Here is a 21,608-nt window from a genome sequence, read left to right as displayed (position 1 = left end):
TCTATCCTTTAAACACTCATTCTTATCTGAAATGTCTCTGTGTAGAAATGAGGACTAACAACATCCCATCATGTATCTGTCTTTGTGAGGACATTTGGCTGTCGTTAGTATTGAAATTCAAGGACACACACACACACACACACACGCTCGCACAGAGCTGTTGGTCCTCTCGTACAAATTCAGAACACATACGCACACACACACACACACACACACACACACACACACACACACACAAGTCAACCCTGAATGATAATTCAATAGCAATATTTACTCTGTCAGTACAGTAACCCAATATACAGCCTGGGTTTGGCGTGTGTGTGTGTGTGTGTGTGTGTGTGTGTGTGTGTGTGTGTGTGTGTGTGTGTGTGTGTGTGTGTGTGTGTGTGTCTGTGTGTTTATATGCATGCCTGCCTGTGTTGAATATATTCGTGATGAGCTGGGAATGCACACACCCACACACACACACACACACACACACACACACACACACACACACACACACACACACACACACACACACACACACACACACACACACACACACACAGAGAGAGAGTGAGACACACACACACACACACTGACAGCATGTATTTACTTTCTGTCCGGTTTGTGTCTTTCTCTGTGTGTGTTTTAAGTCGTAACATGCGTGTGTGTGTTTATCACAGCGGGTGTAATTTTGTGTGCGTGTGTGTGAGAGAGACAGAGAGTATATTTCAGAGTGTGTGTTGTAGTTGGGTTTTGTCAGCTGTATGGTTTGGTGTTGGCTGAGAATGGGAAAAGACTCCTCCTTTCTCCCCTTCACCCCCATCTGTCCAGTAAGAGTGTCACATAAAGTCCAGTCTTTATTGATCGTGCCGGTGCCAGATGGCAGATTTATGGAAGATGAAAGCGGGGGGACTAATCAGATTTCCAGTTGTGTTTGGGGCTAAAGTTTCCTCGTTCCTTAACACTTTCCCTGCTACGCTGAGCGTAACCCTAAACAGCACTCCAAACAGGAAATTACAGAAACGCCTGGCACCCTTTTTCATGCGTGTGTGTATGAGTGTGTGTGTGAGTGTTAAGGTCAAAAGTCAGAGCTGTACGTGGAGGTGTGCGTTCGGTATTACATATAGTAAAAAATGCCAAACAGGTAGTTAAAATGATCCTTCTCTGTAGTTCATTACGTCCGTATTTCACTTTTTAACAGTAAGAAATGTCATTTTCGCGTAAATAAATGTCACTTCTTATTTGAACTGATACGCCGCCGCGGTAACAGGAATTAGCCGGGCCAGCTCTTAAAACTAAACTTAAGTGTGTGTTTCTCATTTCCACGTTGTTTAAAAGAAAGCACGAGCAGCTTCCACGGCTGAAAAAAAAGACAAATAAAAACGAGATTCTGCAGCAATTTCAAATAAAAAAGAAGAAGACCGCATCATTTGGCTGACTGATTTATGGGAGGTGCTGAGACATCACCATCATCATCATCATCATCCAGTGAAGGCTTAATTAAGATCACTGAATGTGAACATACTTCCAACAGGGGAGCTTAAGAACTCACAGAAACCTCATTTAGCTCAATGATGGAGGTGGAGAATATAACTGGATCTCTGTGATGGCTGTGTGATAGTGTGTTCTCCAACTCCAAACTATAGCTGGAAGAACCAATAATCAGTAAAAAAAAAAAAAAAAAAAAAAAAAAAAAGTTGGTGTTAACTGGCCTTACTTCAATTGAGATTATAATTGTTATTTCTATGGCAACGACATGCATACAAATTACACAGATTTGAATCAAGACGTCAACCTGAGCGACACACTACAAGCCCCACAATGCAATGCGTCATATTTTATAAACGCAAAAGCTAGTAGCGTGACGCTACACCTGCAGGGATGAAGCAAAATGACCCATAAGCCTCTAATATCTCTATACTGCTCACTATAAAGTACAGAGTGTCTTTTATATAGGAAGTGAGTGAATGAAGTAGTGACACGGACACAGATTCCTACAAAATTCTTTTTAATTGACCTCATATAAATAGGCTTTATGTGTGTGTGTGTGTGTGTGCTTGTGACGGGGTGGTGCAGCTCTTGGAGGCAATAACAAAAGGACCAAATGAGCGTTTTGTCCATGTTTCAGGAGTGAGTGATGACTTTGGCAGAGACACTTCAGATAAAACACTTTCAACTGAGCGCCGGGCCAGAACTAAAGGCAAACAGCTGTTCCACTCTCTCTCTCTCTCTCTCTCTCTCTCTCTCTCTCTCTCCCCCCCCCACCCACCACTTACACTGTACCTCGCTCGCCCATTCTGTGTTTCTTGCTTTCCTCCTCTTCTTCCTCTATCACTCTACTTATATTTATTTCTCTCATATGCTTTTTCCCCTCTTCTATATACACACACACACACACACTCTCTCTCTCTCTCTCTCTCTCTCTCTCTCTCTCTCTCTCTCTCTCTCTCTCTCTCTCTCTGTGAGTGTGTGTGTTGCTACACTCTCTGTGGTCTTTACTTTCCTTTTCTTTTTTTTCTTAAACAGCGTGGAATATATCATTTTGACTGTCGGTTGGTGGACTTGTTTTAAAGAAAAACAGTAAAGTTCTTTCTCTCTCTCTCTCTCTTTCTCCATCCCTCTCTCTCTCTCTCTCTCTCTCTTTCTCTCCCTGCTGTTTAATGGGCGATACAACCCATTGTACCCAGTCACATACATCATCAAATATTGTGGCCGAGCTTTAATTGAAACTATACCGCCGAATGTGTGTGTGTGTGTGTGTGTGTGTGTGTGTGTGACTTCATATGGAATATTTTATGTCGCTCTTGTTAGAAAATTTCAAGCACAATGAAGAAACAGCAGATGAGTTTTTAAAAAGCCGGTGTTGTGGCAACGTGGCCAAGTGTTTGGAGTTTGTTTTCCAGCCAGTGAAAAAAAAAGCAGGGTGCGCTCCAGCCTCGTAGAAATCCAAAACAAGCTTTTATAATAACCCCGAAGTAACCTCGCCGCTCCGATTGAGTTTTCAAAACAGCGAAAGCGACGAGGGAATACGAATGCGGGAGATCCCTCCAAACTTTTGTGAGGAACAAAGATGTGATTGGCGAACGTGTTTGAAAGAGCGTCAGGTCCATGAGGACGCATGCAGCAAAGTACAAGAAAGTGTTGTAAACACTGACTACATTTTCATTTTCAGGTTTGCATTAACATATGAAGTAACTGAACTGACATATTTTGGGGATGCAGAGGATAGTTGGGCCTGAACTTGAATTATGTGTGTACTCAAATGGTTTTTAACCCTTTCATGCATGAATTATGTGTTTTTATTTCTGTTTAGGTATGAAAAAACATATTTGAATGTCTTTTTTTTTTTTTTTTTTTTACATGACATTATAATATAAATCAACTCATTTACAACCCAAAAAGTTGCTGCAGATGAAGTGGTAGTGTATGGGATGACGCACTAGTGTCCACCGTGGTGGCTGGAGTGCAACTATGCCATCAAAATCCATGTAGATATATAAGAAAACAGCTTTTAATTAGCTGTCCACTGTAGTAATCACTGTGTGTGACAGGGTTAATGAGCTTTTTAAAATGTTTTTATTACAATTACCAACATTTTATAGAAAAAGATTTGTTTTCAAAGTTGGTTTAAACTTTTCCCAAGTTACAAAAACTGACCGATAACATCACTAAAATAGATATTAAAGATTTGTGAATTACCACATTTTTAAGTTTGGATGTAAAGTCATCTGTAATCTTTGCATCACACAAAAAAACTGCATAACTTTTCATGTTGTATCATGTGATCCACTGTGAGCGCTCATGTTCTTCTTTTCATTCATTTATGATGGATCTATCCTCCTTATTACAGCATAATTCAGCTGCTTATATTGATCTCCATTTCCTGAGTCTTAAACCCTAACCCTAACCCTGTGTGTGTGTGTGTGTGTGTCTGCAGACAAGTCACTTTCCCTCTTTGTTCCCCTTCAGGTACGTGTACCACAGCTCTAAGTGGATGGTGGCGGGAAACGCCGACTCCCCGGTGCCACCGCGGGTTTACATCCACCCGGACTCTCTGGCCTCAGGAGACACCTGGATGAGGCAGGTGGTCAGCTTCGACAAGTTAAAACTCACCAACAACGAGCTGGACGACCAGGGACATGTAAGAAACTCTCTAACTGTGCGTTTTTTACACGTTGCAATGGTTAGTTTTTATTTTTTGCGTCACATATTTAAAGCACGTGTCGCTATAAAAAGACGGAATAATTGATGTAAAATATGTCCATGCTTCCCCTGACAGAGGGAGCAGAAATAATAAATTACGCATCACTTATATTACTTTTCACTTAATAAACTGATTAAGCTGTAACTCATCAGAAGTATTCAATAAGCTGCATCATGGGAAAACCCCTCTCAACTCACACACCAATCAGATGTGAATGTTTTTTTTGTTTTTTTTTAATCGCTGGCAATGAACACAGTCCTGCAACAAAGATGATGGCTTTTGCAGCTGAAACACTTTTGGGGTTTTAAAATGTTGAAGCTGTGATCCATTAGTTTCATTTGTGCTTTAAGTTTCATCTTATTTCATGGTAAAAGTGGATGCACTTCTTGGGAGCCGTGAGGCACTTTTTTGGATAAGAAATGTTTTTGATGCGTTCGCTTGAAAGGAAAGTTGACACGGCTCTTCATGCGCTGGGTGAATTTCATGACTCGCGGAGCCATGAGACTTCAGAATTGATTTTCTGCGATACGTGACGGTCTGCTCTGCCACACACTGCCCTCCCACGCTAACGCGCTGCTCTTTTTGAAGATGTTCCAACCCCCCGACCGATTATTATTAGCTTTTTGTGGATTAGCGTGGAGCGATATTAGAGGTCTGGGATTTGAACGGTTGCCCTTGTTTAAATATATAATATTCATTTCCTCCATGGCTCTGTGAAGCATTTTTTTGTACTGAAACGGTTTCGTTAAAGGCACTTAATGATTGGATTTGATTTGTAGTACACTCCAGCAGCCGCATTGAGCCCCAAAATTTAAGCCTGACCGCAATCTGTCTGATTTACTGCCTCGCTCGTATCCGGTCATTAACAGAGGTGGTGAGCTAAAGTAAGTCTCTTATTGGTTCTTGGCTGCTTTAAATATGAAATGTAGAATTCAGAGGTGACATATTTAACTGTAATGCAACAAGTTAGACCACAATTTGTTGGATTTACTGCCTTTCCTTATGTGTATGAGCAAGTGGGGCAGCCGGCTAAAGTGAGTCCCTTATTTGCACCGTAGTTAGGAAAGGGGTTTCCTTGGAAAGGGACAAATATAAGGTGAAAGGAAACTAGGTTAGCTTCTCATTATTAGCTTTGATTGGCCCCTTATGTTTCAATCTGAAAGGAATGCAAAGAAAATACAACTGGAAAGTAAGAGGCTGCAAGTGTCTCTAAATAATGAATCCTGAATGGCCCTTAAAAGAGAAGAAGAAGAAAAAAAAACGCTTTAAGATCATAAAAATCTGAATAATGGAAACTTGAAGTCCGACTTTATATATAATCTTTTCTGCAAAAGGTGCATAACTACTCTAGAGCATCAATTCCAGTGTCATACTCGTCTGTGGAAACAAAGGTGGGTTTAATTAATAGCACATCCAGGAGGGATTCAGCTGTTTGTGTAGTTAGTAAATGATGGAGAATGGTGCAAACAGGAGAGGATCTGCTCTCTGTGCTCTAACCCGACCTCAATGTGAAAAGAGTGCGTGAAGTTTGCATGAAGCGACTCCCGTAGTGACGATCTAGCAGACGGCTACGACTGCTGCGCTCTGATATACTGTTGAAAACGGGGTGAGGAGCTGCTATAAATCAATTTCTGCTTCGGCTTAGCGTTGGGCGCTGAGATGCCAGGTGATACGATGATTAGAAAAGCAGCACGGATACACCGCCGCGACCGCGAGAGCTTTTCCGAGCGCTACGACAAAATGGCGGCGTTCCGGTTTGCACGTTTTTAGAAAGCGGCCCGTCGCCGGCAGGTTTCCCGCTCTGTCAAACGCTCCGCAGATGATCACATCATCTCCGTGGTGACAAATGTAATAACATATGGGTGATAGTGGGCGAGGATTCACATGCAAGCGCCGTCTCAGAGCGAGGAGAGCTTGTCTTTCCTCTCCCGCTGCTTAGTTTAAGGGCTTTGTTTCCCCTGAAGGAGTTTAGAGGCCAAAGGAAATTCATTTTCGGAGCTTCCTGTGTGGGAAAACCTCACCGCTTCTCGCTCATCCTATCGACTTGCGGTGTCGCGAAACGTCTGCCTCATCAGAAACAGACACCGTCATGAATCACCAGACGTCACAGAGCACAACAGAAGCAGAGTCTGTGAAAAAAAAAAAAAAAAAACACATTTATTATGTCTCACGCAGACAAACAGTGCTCCTATGACTTTGTCATTTGAGATGAGATTTGCAGGTTTGACTGATAGTTGCATTTATACTATAATAAAACCTTAAAAAAGCCAACAAAGACAAGAGTGACAATTTTACTAGTTGAACAGCAGGTCTAATGACGCATTTCTCTACAAGAGGATAATTGTTTTTTTTACTCTCTCCTATTTAAAAAAAACGAATAAAAGTGGAGAGATACATTTACTACTACTACTACTACTACTGTACTCTAACTAATGCTACTTTATGCTCCCATTCTGCTACATTTCAGAGAGACATATTGTATATTTAACTCTAGGTAAAAAAGCTTTATTTATATTTATTTATACTTATTCTTAACTTATTTCATTACTGATTCATTATAATACACTATCATGTCTAATCTCTTATTTCCATTGTAGTCATTTTTGAAATAAGTATCAGAATCACTTACGTTTAAGTAGCATTGCAACAAGTTATTTTAATATTTTACAGAAGAAGGATGGAAGTATTATCAACAAATGTACTTCAAGTATCAAAATTAAAGTATCCATTATGCAGACAAATGCTCCCTGTAGCTGTTTATATCTTCTATTATAATACATGGGTTGTTATTACTGATGCTTAACTTTGTAAGTTTCATTTTAATATTGTAGCTGGTTAAGCTGGAGCTAATATGAATTATTCATAATAATATTAAGTAAATCTTTATCTGCAAAATAGCTTTATATATAACTAACTACTATATATATAGTACAGTGTTTACCTCTGACATGTAGATGAGTTTAACATATAGCAGACACAGTATGAATTCAGTATAAAAAACGGGGAAAAAGTTCACAAGCAGATGGAAAATAGGACTTTTTTTTTTTTGGCTTCCTACAACATTTACAGTATGACCTTTTGTTCTACAGAAAAACAATCAGCAGCACCGCACTTCAGCAACACCAAACTTTTTTCTGTCAGGGATTTGAAGTTATCATCGCATCATGGCCAAAGCTTTTCCAGCCTGCACACAGGCCAGTACAGAGAGGACATTACTGTACCATAAGTTATACAGTAAGAGCTTTTTTTTTTTTTTTTTTTTTTTTCAAAACCCGTTTCTGTCTCTGGGACTCCTCGGTGCCCGGCTGGACTCGTTAGCCTCGGGCTTCATCCTCAGATCCGCCTCATGCTGTCACTCTCGCCTGTCGTCTATTTCCTGTCTGTCCTCTCCGGTCTATGGGAAAAGCTAATAAAAATGCTGAAGCTGGCCTGGACTGGCCAAAAGCTTTTTTTTTTTTTTTTTTTTTCTTTCTTTCTTTAACTTTTTCTTTTGTTTTATAGTTGCTTTGTTGTTAATGATCCATCGCACTATAATGTATCAATGCTGTTGTGTGAGTCCGTAACTTTTAAAACTCCACTGAAGACATCTTGTGACTTCACAGCGTGCTTCGGAAAACCCGTCTGTTTTTTATTCAATCCGATGAAGCGGATCTTTCAGAGCTGCGAGTTTTTCATAGAACAGAACAGAACAGCGGTTTTATATGTGATGCGTTGTAGCTCTGCTTATATACCTTCAACACTGTTACTACTGATGACATAAAGCAGGACACTCCTATTGGACTTGTGCTTGTGATTCCACAGATGAAGCATTGACACCGATCTAAAGACTAAATCATCAGTTGGATCACACTCTTTCAATCAGCTATGTTTAAAAAAATCAATTTAGGCCACGATGTTGTGTAAAAAAAAGCTTCATAAACAAAATGTAATCGACTTTTTTCGAAACATCTGTTATGTGAAAGATGTGTCGCCTGTGTTTTTTTCCTGGTGTGAATTTCCAGGAGGATTTTTTCAAAGGACGTCATTATCTACCGTGAAACTGAAAACATTACTTATTTAGCTTAATTGTATTTGAGCGTGAACAACTGTCAGCTGATGTCCTCTGGCTGCTCCCTCTGTCGTTTGTTCTGAGTTCAGCGTGTCGATGTGTGATCCGCTCTGACTTTACATCACCTCAGGCTGGCTGGGGACTAGAAGCATGACTCCTCTGGGCAGTAAGGCAGCTGTGAGAGAATGTGTGTGTGTGTGTGTGTGTGTGTGTGTGTGTGTGTGTGTGTGTGTGTGTGTGTGTGTGTGTGTGTGTGTGTACCTGTGTGTGTGTACCTGTGTGTGTGAAAAGATTTAAATAAATTGAAGTTTAGCTACCTTGGCTGACCAGATAATACAAATGTGTTGTCAAGATCTCTATCCTTTTAAAAAAAAAATACACTATCCTCATACTTTCCAAACTGAAAACTAACAAAACTCTTACATTTGATTGGCTGCTTTCAATTTTTCCAAATGCTCTTTTAACCATTTGACAAACAACCCACTTATATTTTTTAAAGTACTTCTTTTCTAATGTGAAACTCATACAGACGAGTCGAGAGATATATGTATATATTTTTTTAAGTCTTTCATTGCAAAAACACAACTTTGCGCAACATCTACTGAGCACCAGAGGAAATAGACACCACAGCACCGCCCACGCCGTTTGATTGACAGGTGTTCTCTGGGCTGAGCGTGCCGGGAAAAAAACCACAGAAATAAACGCTGAGCGACACAGATGGAGACAAAATTTTAGAAATGAGGATTGCAGATTAGATCATTCATGTGCGTGTGTGTGTATGTGTGTGTGTGTATATGCAGAAACCCAGTCCTAATTTGTGTGTGTGTGTGTGTGTGTGTGTGTGTCTGTGTTTGAGATTTGATGCCTGGGATATTGAATCTAGTGTTTCTGAAACTGTGCCGGTTTCCCCCCACGGCCCTGGTTTGAAATGACCCCCTCTGTTGTAGTGTAGAGGAGGGGCGCTGGGGCTGTTTGGCTCTGGGGAGGTTTTCTCACCCTCAGATTAATCAAGAGCAGACTGAGGCCCTGAGGCTAGGCTGGGGCCGACACCGTCTGACGCCTCCGCTCTGCTGTGAAATAATCCTCGGCCCTCCCGCAAGCGTCACTGCAGTGTGAGCTCGGTTTCCGCTCGGCGTCGTGTCGCTGCGATAGAGATTCGGCCGAGCTAATTGCTGTTATGGAAGGAGGCGCGTGTGTGTGTTGTGAGCTTGTGGAGAGGACAAATAAAGGCTGAGAGTTCACATTTTTTTGCACACGCACACACACACACACACACACACAGGTTTGTGATATCCTACTAAACTTGTGAGGGCCGTCAGTCACCAAGTTCACTTCTTAATCTTTCACAGCTACTCGCATAAACCTCACAGAAAATGATGCATTAGAAAACAAAAAGGAGAATCATATAAATTGAAAATGGGGTGTTTGGTTTTGCCTCCAGTAACGACAACTGGACTTGTAAAATGTTTTCAATTTGGACGATTTCCCTCAAATTTTTCCCTTTTTATTTTCCAAATGTTCTCACAAAGACAGAAAACAATGACTAACACACTTAGTCACAGGCGTGCACACAAGCTGTATAGTCACTGCAGTATATATGCAGCATGTAAGCTTCTACGTTTTTTTTTTGTTTTTTAATAAAAATTCTACCGCTATTGGCTGCATCTCATCTTCTTTCTTTCCCCTCCACATTTTCAGATCATCCTCCACTCCATGCACAAGTACCAGCCTCGCGTTCATGTCATCAGGAAGGACTTCAGCAGCGAACTGTCGCCCAACAAGCCGGTGCCCAGCGGGGAGGGAGTCAAGACCTTCAGCTTCCCTGAGACAGTCTTCACTACTGTCACCGCTTACCAGAACCAGCAGGTATGATTATTCTACTACATCATCACATTCATGCATTCATTTTGAGTTCACATCCTTTCACAAATTCAACCATTCTTTTAAACATTTTGGGCATCTCTCATTTTTTTCCCAATTGTTTTTGCAAGAAATAGTAAAATGGAAAGAACACCTGTATTTTTTTTAGAAAATCCAAAACTTCATTATACGTTTATTTGCTTATAACTACAGTTTTGAGTGTATTGGTGTTTGTCTCCAGGCTGTGTGTGACTCTGACAGAGCATCACTATTTATTAAAATTTAAAAAAGTGGGCAGTTTCTAATTGAATTCTTAGAGCAAACCTTTTTGATGACTTAACTTGGCAATTTTTTATAGCGTGGTAAACACTGTAAAGTTTCTTTATCAATTAGTTTAGGGGTGAAAAAACAAACAGTTTTTTAAATATTACTACTCTTTATTTAAAAAATGGCTCAGAAATAGTTGCAATTTTTTCTCTTTTCTTCTTTGCAGATCACCAGACTAAAGATCGACCGAAACCCGTTTGCCAAAGGTTTCCGAGACTCAGGCAGAAACAGGTACGACAGCACAACATCTGTTTACTCATTGAGTGTTCAGCCGCACAGTCCAGTCCGTTGGGGTGTTGGTAATGCGCCCCACAAAAAACCCATTGTCTTTTTTTTTTTTTTTTTTCCTAAATCTGTGGCCTTTAATATGGAAATAATCCTCTGTAGATAACACTTAGTACCATATGTTGCTCCATATAAAAACAGCTGCTATATCTGCTGCCAAGAGGAACACTTCAGATCTGAGGCACAAAGAGGGAGTCATTGGTAGATGTGGTCACTTGTACGCCCCACCTATCTGTCCTATCTCTATCATTGTCTCGTTCATCTCGAGAAATAGAAATGCTCGTGAGGTCTCGAAATTCACTCGAGCGTGAAAACGTAGAAGCGGGGGAAAGAAAGATAAAAAGAGTTCATCTCAGCTCAGTTTCACTATTTAACCTCAGTACCTCAGTGTCTTAGCTGCTTTACAAATGGATTCATGCTACAAGTCGTACGGTGATCCTGCTTTGAGATGCCTTCACCGTAGGAATCAGTGTCAGATTTCACCTGTTGATCTGTTGTTTACAGCACCGGACAGATGTGTTACAGATGTGTTGTACATTATCAGGCTATTTTGTGCTCTAATTAGATCACCGCAGAGTAACAGTGTGTACATTCTTGCATTTACTATGCTGTAATAGGATGATAGTGGCAGGCAGGCAGCAGGTTTACAGTCAGCTTGCTTGATGTTGTTTTCACCGTTAACAGTTTTTTTTTTTTTAACCAGACTTTTAGGAGAAAACTAACCAATCACAGTCCTTTGCCTTCTCCACACGGTATCTCCATAGCTACTGTAGCCACAGCTTCTAGTTGCTTCTTTAAGGGTGTGCACCTCAGCCTCAGCGAGCGCCATTATTGCACCTTCTCTATATTATTATACATATATTAAAATGCGGTTGAAACAATGGTTATATGGTCTTTCAAAAAACATCTAAAGTCAACATCAGTCTAGACGTCAACGCATCTTCGGACCTGAAAATCACCATATGAATTCTTACTGGATTATTAACACGCATTCTTTCATTCCTCACTCCAACACAGCATGAGATTCAGTGAGGACTGCGAGTCATGCATCATCAATCATTATAGGACTATAAAAGGTTTTTTTTAGGGGGGGTGGGGGGGGGATTTGAAAAGATCACAAAGACAGGAAGCAACATACACACAGCACGGAAACACAACATGTATGAAGACAGAGAGAGAGAGAGAAATAAAGGGTGTAAAGCTATTTTCTGTGACGGTCAAAATGTGTGACACAGATTTTTTTTAAAAACTACACCCGACCGGTCTGATCCTCCTGCTTGCTCTTTCAGCTGTTGCATCAGCTGTGTTGTCATCGCGTGCTGTGATGTCAGCCAGACAGAGGGCTCCTATTGGTCACTGCCGCTGTAGGATCATGAATCATTTTACCGATCGTCACACACCTTTTTTTTTTTTGTGACGCGGCTAAATCTTATTAAACAAGTTAGGTTCTGTGAGTAATGACGCTCCCTCGCCTTCTCTTCCTTTCCTTAAGTTTCCTTCTCCTTCTTCTTCCTTTTCCTTCCTCTTTCTGCGCCGTCTCACTCGCGCTCTCACTCTCTCTCTGTCTCTCCCAGTCTTTGAATTATCATATATAACATTTGTGGAGGAGGGGATGGGTGGGGAGGTGGGTGTGGGAGGAGGGGGAGGGGGGGGCGGTTGCACTGAACCACCAGACCCCTCCGCACATGAAAGCAGCCCCCTCATCTGGTCCGCATTTCTTGGCACACAGATATTTGAGACATCTTTTTTCGTTTTTCAAACAATAGACTGTTTGATTTATGAACTGGCATTAGAATTTCATTGCAGAAAAGCTACAGATGAAAAGATAACGGCGAATGAGATATTTGTCCAGGGAGAGAGAGAGACAATGAATTTATCCTCACGTACCGCTCGTTGATTCCTACTCCTCTTCCCTTGTGGGGTTTGTTTTGTTCGGATTTCGAGCGGGGAGGCCTCGGATCATTTCTAAATTGGCTTCTGTCACCTTAAAAAACCCTTTTCGAGTTATTCCCAGATTCACACTTTCATGTCTAGAGCTGCTTTTTTAACTTCAGTCAGTCATGAATATTGCTAATGAGCTGCAGCTCTGACCCTTGACCTCTGTACTGCTGCATTTGCATAATTTTAGTGATTTAGGAGTTTAATCGCTCGCACACTGGAAGTGACCACTGAGTGTCTGTTAAACATCAAATATAAAGACAGATTGTTTTTTAAGTTCTTTCTCCCAATTTATTTGTTTTTAACACCACAGCTGGAATTTATCTTATTTCTCTCTCATATTTTCACATATTTACTCAGAAAAAAACAATTTTGTGGATATAAATGACAATTACATTTGGCAATAATAATAATCATAATACATTCAAGCACAATCATAATGTAATTACATCACACATTGCATGCAAAAAAAATGCAATATAAGATGTTTTACAGTTAATAAAAACAGGCGGAAAGAATAAAAACAGATTAAAACAAAGATAACTAACGAATAAAAGAGACAATTCAAAAACTACTATAATCATTGATGTGGATGCCTCCATCTCATTGTTGTTGGTATCCAGGTGCAGCTGCTTTAATAAAGGGGGGGATCTGTGTGTTTTGTGATTGGCTTCCAAAGCCATCCATTCGCTCGCTCCCCCCTTTTTTCTTCTCGTACGCCCTTCTCCACAGAAGACATTCTGACATGTCACAAAAAGAAAAACCCAGATGTAAACAATCAAATGAATGACGGCTGCTTCAGTTTCGGGGGTCCTGGTTGCTTACTGGATAACTGTCACTCACATGGATGACTGCCACACTTGAACAGATAGAGTAGAAAAGTTGGGGGGGGGGGGGGGGGGGGGGGAAATGAAAATGAAAACCTTAATTTTGCACCAAATGTTCATGTGAGAGACATGACAGAGTGGTGTCTTTGCTTCTGCTTTTATTTGCTTCCTTTTTTTTTTCTTCTTCTTGAGTCTGTGCTGTTTTTTTGGCAGCGAGGTCTCACCTGGTCGAGTGCTGTTTTTTTTTTTAACGCGTTGAGCTCGCTCCAGCTACCCTGGTGAGTTTTGGTGCGCGTCAATATTACGAATCCGACCGATTCTAACCTCGTAGGGTTATTGTGTGAAACATGAAGATATGTGATGGACGGTGGAGCCAAGAGCTGTGGCTGAGAGCGAGCGAATGAATGACGGAGAAAGAATGTCATCTTCGTGTGACTCAACTCTCTCTGAGCTCCGTTTATGATCTGTGCTGTCTGTGCTCCAACCACTTTGGTTTTAATCACACACACACACACACACACACCAACACACACACACCGGCTATTTTTAACTATTTCCTTCACTTTTCCTTTAAGTGAGGTTAAAAAGTGAGCTGAATAAAAGTGTTCCACCCTGTCAGACCGCATCGTTCTGTATCCTCTTCTTTCTGCTGCTTTAGTCTCATTAAAGCACCACATTACAAAGAAACACACACAAGATGCATATCACGTAATAAGAGAGAGCACAGGTCGTTTAGTTTAGTTTAATTCAGGTCATTAAATGTATACAACTCAAATACACATGAATAAATAAAGTAAATTATCAGTTAAAAGAAATTAAATAAAGTAAGAGATAAGCAGCTTGTAACCCCTTCCCTTATTAATGTCCTGTCGCCATGACAACAAATACATCTTATTATTTAACACCTGTTAACACTTTGGTGCCATTTAAGTTTTGGTAAATGACTCAAAACGGTAAAACATCCCTTTTTTACACAATGGGAAAAAGTGTGTAATATATATTAATACTGTACTTTTGCAATTTTTAACACCAGCACACCACATTATGAGATTATACCACTTATTTAGATTTAGTTTCCACAGCAAATGAACTGCACCTTTAAATAATTTGATGTAAAAAAAGAAAAAGAAAGAAGATATTTGCAGTTTTTATTTAGTTTGTATTAGTTATAGGTTTGGTCCAAGTCTTGAAATAAGAAAAAGTTGTTTTCTCTTAGTAGATATATAAGATATGAGAGATATGTGTGTGTGTGTGACAACCATTGAGTCAAAGTTTAAGACTTATTTCTTGTCGCCTGTTGCAGAAACAAAAAAATCTGAATACACCAAAAAAAACAAAAATGAAGAAGTTTAGTAATCTAAAGGAAATATTTGACGTAAGAATCCTTTAATAAGTGACTTTTTACTTCACGTAGTGCGACTAAAAGAACAGGTGTGACATCTTTTGTTATCATTACTCTGTCAATCATGTCTTTTATATTACTGCTGTATTTGAGTGACATTAACAACCATAAAAATAATAAAAAAAACCCACTTGCAGTATGGTTTGGATTTTAGCCGTAAAGTGACTGCAGCCTGTTTGCTGTATGACCTGACCAGCTAGTTCCACATAAAGAGGAAATTTAAAATTAACAGAAAGGGCAAGTCTGCGCTGCTAATTCTCAAATTAAGCACCGACGTGTTTTCCTTTTTCAGATTTTTTTATAGTGGCCCTCTTAATATAAAAAAACCCTCCCAAGTTTTTAAGTTTGCGGTGGTGTCGTCACTTGTGTCTGGTGACCTGTCTTTATGGCCTGTAGCGGAGGGATACAGCTCATTTGTTGGGTTTTGGTCCCGCGGCAGTGTCGAAAGAGTATGAATGAATGCAGTGATGGCGAGGGGCCGGGTCCCCGATTAGCGTGGTGCACTAACGAGCTGCCACGGCCAGGGAATTAGTGGCCCTAAAATAACATGGCGAGAAGCGGCGGTGATGGTGGGTGGAGGGTGGAGGCTTGGGGGGGGGGGTTTCATGGGACGGGGGGCTGAGAGTGCCGCATGGGGAAGTAAATCAAGCAGGAAGGAGAGCCATGTACAGATTCAAGATGAAACGTCACCCAGATTTATGTGCACAGTAAAAACCTGCCCCTTTTTAATGGCTCCAGTTTCCTCTGAGCAGGACTCCAGTTTCTCCCCCTCTCCCTCTCTCTCTCTCTCTCTCTCTGTGTCTCTCCGTCTCTCTCTCTCTCTCTCAGTCTGGCTCATTCACCGTTAACCTCTCTCAATACACACCAAAAAAATATAAAGCAGCACACTTCCTTTTTTTTTCTGCAGCCTATATATCGTGTGCTTTTTCTCACTTATATTCTCTGTTAGTGTCACACCAGCATCCCTCTTTCTCCACATCTCCACACACACACATCTCCACACACACACACACACACACCGATATACAATCTGTAGTCATTGTTGAAATTCTCGAGATTTTTATTTTTAACTTTTATTTACGTAGCCATGAGATTAAGATGTGTTTTGAGGCTGGATTGTTGACAGGCGGGTTGAGGGAAGCAGTAGTAGATCCCTGCCAGGAGATCTCAAGCTCACAATGAATAAGCTTATCACATATATAAAAGTAGGAGCATGACAACGCCAACATGCAATACAATCTTAAAATCAATTTTAAGACAAATAAAATGGATCGGTCTCGGTCCCGCTCTTGTCTCTGTTCATGTCATCTGTCTCTTTTCTTTCTTCTTCTCTCCTGCTGTTTCTGTTTCTGTTCTGTATTGCTTATGTTAAAATAAATCTCTCTCTCTCTCTCTTCTCTCTGTCTCTCTGCCTTTTTTCCCCCCTCGACTAGGACCGGCCTGGAGGCGATCATGGAGACCTATGCTTTCTGGAGACCTCCTGTGAGGACGCTCACGTTTGAAGATTTCACCAATATGCAGAAACAGCAAGGTGTGTAAAATGCATATTATCTCTGATGATATGCTCATTTTTCTATAAGACTTTATTTGTGGATATAGAGATTTAGAGCAGGATAGTTAAGGTGAAAAAACATCCAGTAGTTCTGAAAGTAGAAATTCATCTGTGTGTGTCATGTGTGATGTATGTCTACATGGAGGACTGACAGCTTAATCCTTACATACTGATCATATTCTGACTCATAATTAGTCTCTACACCAATTCACATTCATTAATTCCCCATCAGTCATTATTCCATGTTTGATTAAAACACTATGACTATTTTATGGTCCAGGTGAACGTATTATAGAATATGAAGAATACAGCAACATGTTTGAATGTTGATTTTTAATTTTGTCACATTTGTACATTTTCAGATATAAACATGTGTATCAGCTGCACACAAAAAAAAAACAATTATTTCCATGTTTGTATACTGTGTGTCCATGGGTTAGTGTTAGGGTTAGGATAAGGGTTAGGGTAAGAGTTAGGGTTAGGGTTAGGGTAAGGGTTAGGGTTAGGGTTAGGATAAGGGTTAGGGTAAGGGTTAGGGTAAGGGTTAGGGTTAGGGTTAGGATTAGGGTTAGGATTAGGGTTAAGGTTAGGATTAGGGTTAGGGTTAGGGTTAGGGTTAGGGTTAGGATTAGTGTTACGGTAATGGTTAGGGTTAAGGTTAGGATTAGGGTTAGGGTTAGGATTAGGGTTAGGATTAGGGTTAGGGTTAGGGTTAGGAAAAGTCCAGCTAAAATAAATGTTTTTATGGTGTTTTTACAGCTCCCAAATGTAAAAATGGGTCAAATTTGACCCTGAACAGTATTTAAAGGTTGAACCTGACAACACCGCTGTTTGACCACATGACCACATGCCTTCAGGTTTTTACCCATTGGAGGAAAAACATTAAATCCACCAGCAAACCAAAAAAAAAAAAAAAATCCCAGATATTCAGGGAGCATTGCAATTCCAGTCTATAGGCTACCACATGACTCCTATACAACATCTTGAAGTACTTGTTATTTATTATATTATAAATATTGATCATACTAGAATTATTTGTGCACAATCCTCAGTGTTACAGTCAGTCACCTGACGTCAGAAGACTTTTCAGACCTCAAACAGACACATTAGAGCTCATTGAACCCCTCTGATCTTTATCATTCCAAATAAGCCTCACATGATAAAAATCTTTGTGCGTGAGTTGTAGCACTGTCTGCTCTCAACACGAAGAAATGAAACTGAAACCCATGATTAGAATAGTCACCGATCAGGATCTCTTCCACTAAATTGGATAATAGTGAGATTAGACTATTCCTCTTTTTTTACACACACTGTGAATCAGAGACCACTTCAAGAACCATTTTGGTATTAATGTCCTTTTTTAACACTTAATACTCAGATCATAGGTTTGTGCTTAAATTATGGTAATTATTCTAAGTTATTATTACATCTCTTTGAGTCAATCTGCTTTAAGAACATTTCTAATCCAATATCCCTGCTAATTCTCAGAAAGGACTGACTTTACATCATAAATAGTGATTGAAGAAAAAAAAGTTAAGTAACAATTGTTATCAGTACAAAACTCTACAATGGACTTTCTCCATTGTACAGAGTTAATTAGATGACCCTGGTGCATGTGCTGTCCCAACCTGAACTCTCCTGATGCATATTTTCCCTGCATATATCACCACGCACTAGCATCCGCTATGGTTGTCCTTCATTTGAGCTTGGCCATACGCTGCTCCTGGCAGGTCGGCTTTGTGTCTGTTGAACTTTTCACATCGCGCACAGCCCCTCGAAAATATAAAAAAAAAATCGTTAAACAATCCCTGTGGCTCTTGGACGACTTCACGACATGAGTCAGCGTCGGTCGGGCCACCTCCCTTTGTCTCCGCTCCAGCGTCGGCACAAGATCTTAGTCATGGCTCTTATCAAGGGCCTCGCCGCTGTTATAAAGCAACGTGCCATTTTTTTCCTCCCTGACCCCTATCTCTGTTACCTCTGGAGGTCGGCATGACGTGACGCTCCGTATTTTGTCTGAGCCGGTGGACATGTGTTTGTTATCATTAAACTCCTCCAAAGTGATTAGGATTTAATTAAAGTCCTTGCGCCGCCAATGAACCCTGTGTCACCCTGAGAGGACACGGCTATGTGTGTGTGTGTGTGTGTGTGTGTGTGTGTGTGTGTGTGTGTGTGTGTGTGTGTGTGTGTGTGTGTGTATGTGTGTGTGGACTTGCCCTTAAGGCACCAGACACCCCTTTTCCCCTTCAAGTAATCAGCTATTCCCCCTCGGCATTGAAGCACCTCGAGCCCTTCCAACTAAAGGAAAACATGACATCACCAAACTATCCTCCTCTCTTCTTTTCTTTTCTTTTCTTTTTTCTCTTCTCTACTTTACCTTGCTTTCTCTTCTCTTTCCCCCCCTTTTCTTTATTTCCCTCCCTGCAAGCCCCCCCCCCAACCCCCTTTTCCTCGTCTCCTTGAGCACAGCGCTGTAGTGATATTATCGAAGGCATATGGTGCAAAATCAGAACCCCAGCCAAGCGAGTCCTGGATCATTTAGTTATGCCTCCTCCTCATTCTGATTTCAAACCGAATTTCTCCAGCAGCAAGATGAACCCACGCCAAATTCTCATTAATAGAGAAATATGCGATTGATATCCCACAGCTATCATTTCACTCTGAAAGGTTTGGCTTAGTGGACACACTCGGTGCCAACATCCTTTTTTTTTTTTTTGGTCATATAGTATATATATTTCCTTTCCTTCCCCTTCCCTCTTCATCTGAATCATTACACTACATGTCTAAACTCAGAGCTGGTGGCTTTTTATTGAAGGAAGAACTGCGGATGTGGGGGCAGCTCTGTTGACCAGACATGGTCGTATTTTACGATACGGTTCATAATCTCGTATTCCAGCACGGTTTCAAAGAGTGCCAATTAGTCTGAGGGTGGGAGTCGTTGTATATTAAATTCGGTGACAGGTGAATTCCCTAATTTTGCTACTACTCAGTGCATGTGGACCGCTGGGAAATAGTGTTCTGCCTCCTTCTGGAGCTACAACATGCTGATGGTGAAACATACGAGAATATGTTTAAACTGTTTTCACCCACACTGTCACTGTGTAGAGAGGATGTGGAGGTCTAGCACTGACAGATTAATAGTTCCCCACAGGAAACTGTTTCTGTTTCTTGCAGCCCTCCACAGAAATGTCAAAGATCAGAGGTCAGAGGTGGGCATTCAGGGATTCATGTCACTTTCCCATCATATCAAATTTTAGAAAAAAAAACACCAAAACAAACATGGCAAATGACTCTTCTTAGCAATTTGAGGGGAAAACAAGAACAAAAATTGAAGAACATTTAGTACAATTCAATGTATGAACTTTCATTATGAACATTTGGATGCTTACATATTGTTTAAATAAGATTATGACCTGAGCACCACAGCCCTGCTCATCACTGCTTAAGCAAAGAATCATTTTTAACAGATTAAAGAATTGTGATACATGGAACAGGTGACCAACTTCCAGACCAACTTCTCTGTCAACCAACAGAGAGTGAGAGTGATAAGAAGATAAAAGCACCTGTCAAATAGAACTCTATTTGTCACTGTCTTTGTTTGTGTGTTTTCCAGGTGGAAGCACAGGAACTTCTCCCACGACCTCCAGCACAGGAACCCCGTCCCCATCTGGTGCGGCACACCTCCTGTCCCCCTCCTGCTCCCCTCCAACCTTCCACCTTGCCCCCAACACCTTTAATGTAGGCTGCAGGGAGAGCCAGCTCTGCAACCTGGGGCTGTCTGAGTACCCAGCCTGCGCCCGCAGCAACATGGCGGCCCTGCAGGGTTACGGCGGCCTGGCCGACAGTTCCTACGGACGCCTCCAGGCTGCAGGGGGTGCTGTGGCTTCTTCTCAACCCTCTGAATCCTTCCTACCACAGAGGACTTCCTCCTTGATTGCCGCCGGCATGCAGGGTGGCCCGCACGCCTCACTGACCGGCGGCGGCGGTGGCGGCGGCAGCGCCGGAGGCAAGATGGATGCCTACAGCGGTCAGCTGGGCTCCTTCCCAGCCTCGCAGCTTCAGTATGTGATGCAGGCGGGGGGCAGCTCCGGCACCGCTTCATCCTCTTCATCTGGATCCTCACCTTCCTCCGCTCACATGTTCAGCGGGAGCCACCACCACGTGCAGCAGGGCTCCTATAATGCTTTCTCCCTGCACAACCCTTACAACCTGTACGGATACAACTTCCCCACCTCTCCTCGCCTGGCCGCCAGCCCCGAGAAGCCCCAGGGAGGGTTGCTGTGCTCCTCCTCTCCCGCGGGGGCTTTCGCCGAACGCCAGTACCTGTCCAACGGAGGCATGGACACTATGCACATGATCGGCAACACCAGCGGCGGTCAGCAAGGCGGCGGCTCCTGCGACGGCCGTCAGTATAGTTCCACCTCTCAGATGTCAATGCACATGGTGTAAAAAAAACAGGGAGCGAGCCCTCACAGTTCTCCATGTCCAAAGTCTTTCAGCTGAAAAGCAAATCTAAAAAAAAAAAAAACGACGAGCCCGGTGCGAAGACAACAATGTTTTACAGTGTTGATGTTGAACCGGAGTTTTTACATGAAGTGTTACAGAACTGAGGTACAAAGCAAACCCTTTCAGAAAAAGGATATCATCTCATGTTTTAGTTTTTCAAGACACTCCTCCACTTAAAAAAGCATTATAGAAGGAGTCAAAACTATTATTTAATTTTCTTTTATTAATAAAGCAACCTGATTCTCTAACTGACTCTCAGATCAGTGTAAGAAGGTTAAGGAGTCCACATGCTCTGGTTCAAAAGGGCTTATCAACCTGAGAATCTGTTATGGTGCAATAGTAGCAACAGCCCTCTTTGAGTGACTCATTCTTGATTTTTTTCGGGACTCAAAGGCCGTCCGGACATGACATCATGTAACCAAAGAATCTTCACTTTGAGCCAGAAGTTGTTTTTTTTAAAACTTCACAAAGCACTTGTGCCGTGTCATTTTAGAAATGTCGAGGGGGGGTGGGGGTGGGGGGGTCAGCGGTTCGCCATCAGGGTCTGAAGTTTTTTTCTGGCTGGAATGAAAGGGACAACTGGACAAGAGCACTGAATGACTCACTGCTCCACATACATGCAGGAGATGAAGTATCTGGATGCTGCAGTGGCCGGCGGATGTGTCAAACAG

General features: G+C 41.6%; 1 protein-coding gene across 1 annotated transcript in view; it reads left to right on the top strand.

The window, feature by feature from the left end:
- tbx15 (T-box transcription factor 15) overlaps positions 1-20,960 on the top strand; it is a 36,388-nt gene extending 15,428 nt beyond the window's left edge. Inside the window, exons 4-8 of the mRNA XM_062431368.1 lie at positions 3,958-4,129; positions 9,939-10,106; positions 10,594-10,658; positions 16,313-16,410; positions 20,045-20,960. Coding sequence (XP_062287352.1) covers positions 3,958-4,129; positions 9,939-10,106; positions 10,594-10,658; positions 16,313-16,410; positions 20,045-20,880 — 1,339 coding nt within the window. The 3' untranslated portion in view covers positions 20,881-20,960. The remainder of the gene's footprint in view (positions 1-3,957; positions 4,130-9,938; positions 10,107-10,593; positions 10,659-16,312; positions 16,411-20,044) is intronic.
- Positions 20,961-21,608: the final 648 nt, after the last annotated feature.

The sequence above is a fragment of the Scomber scombrus genome, chromosome 13 (genome assembly GCF_963691925.1).
Source record: "Scomber scombrus chromosome 13, fScoSco1.1, whole genome shotgun sequence".
Lineage (NCBI taxonomy): Eukaryota > Metazoa > Chordata > Actinopteri > Scombriformes > Scombridae > Scomber > Scomber scombrus.
Note: the sequence above shows the minus strand (reverse complement) of the source record. Positions and strands in the feature narration are given on the sequence as shown.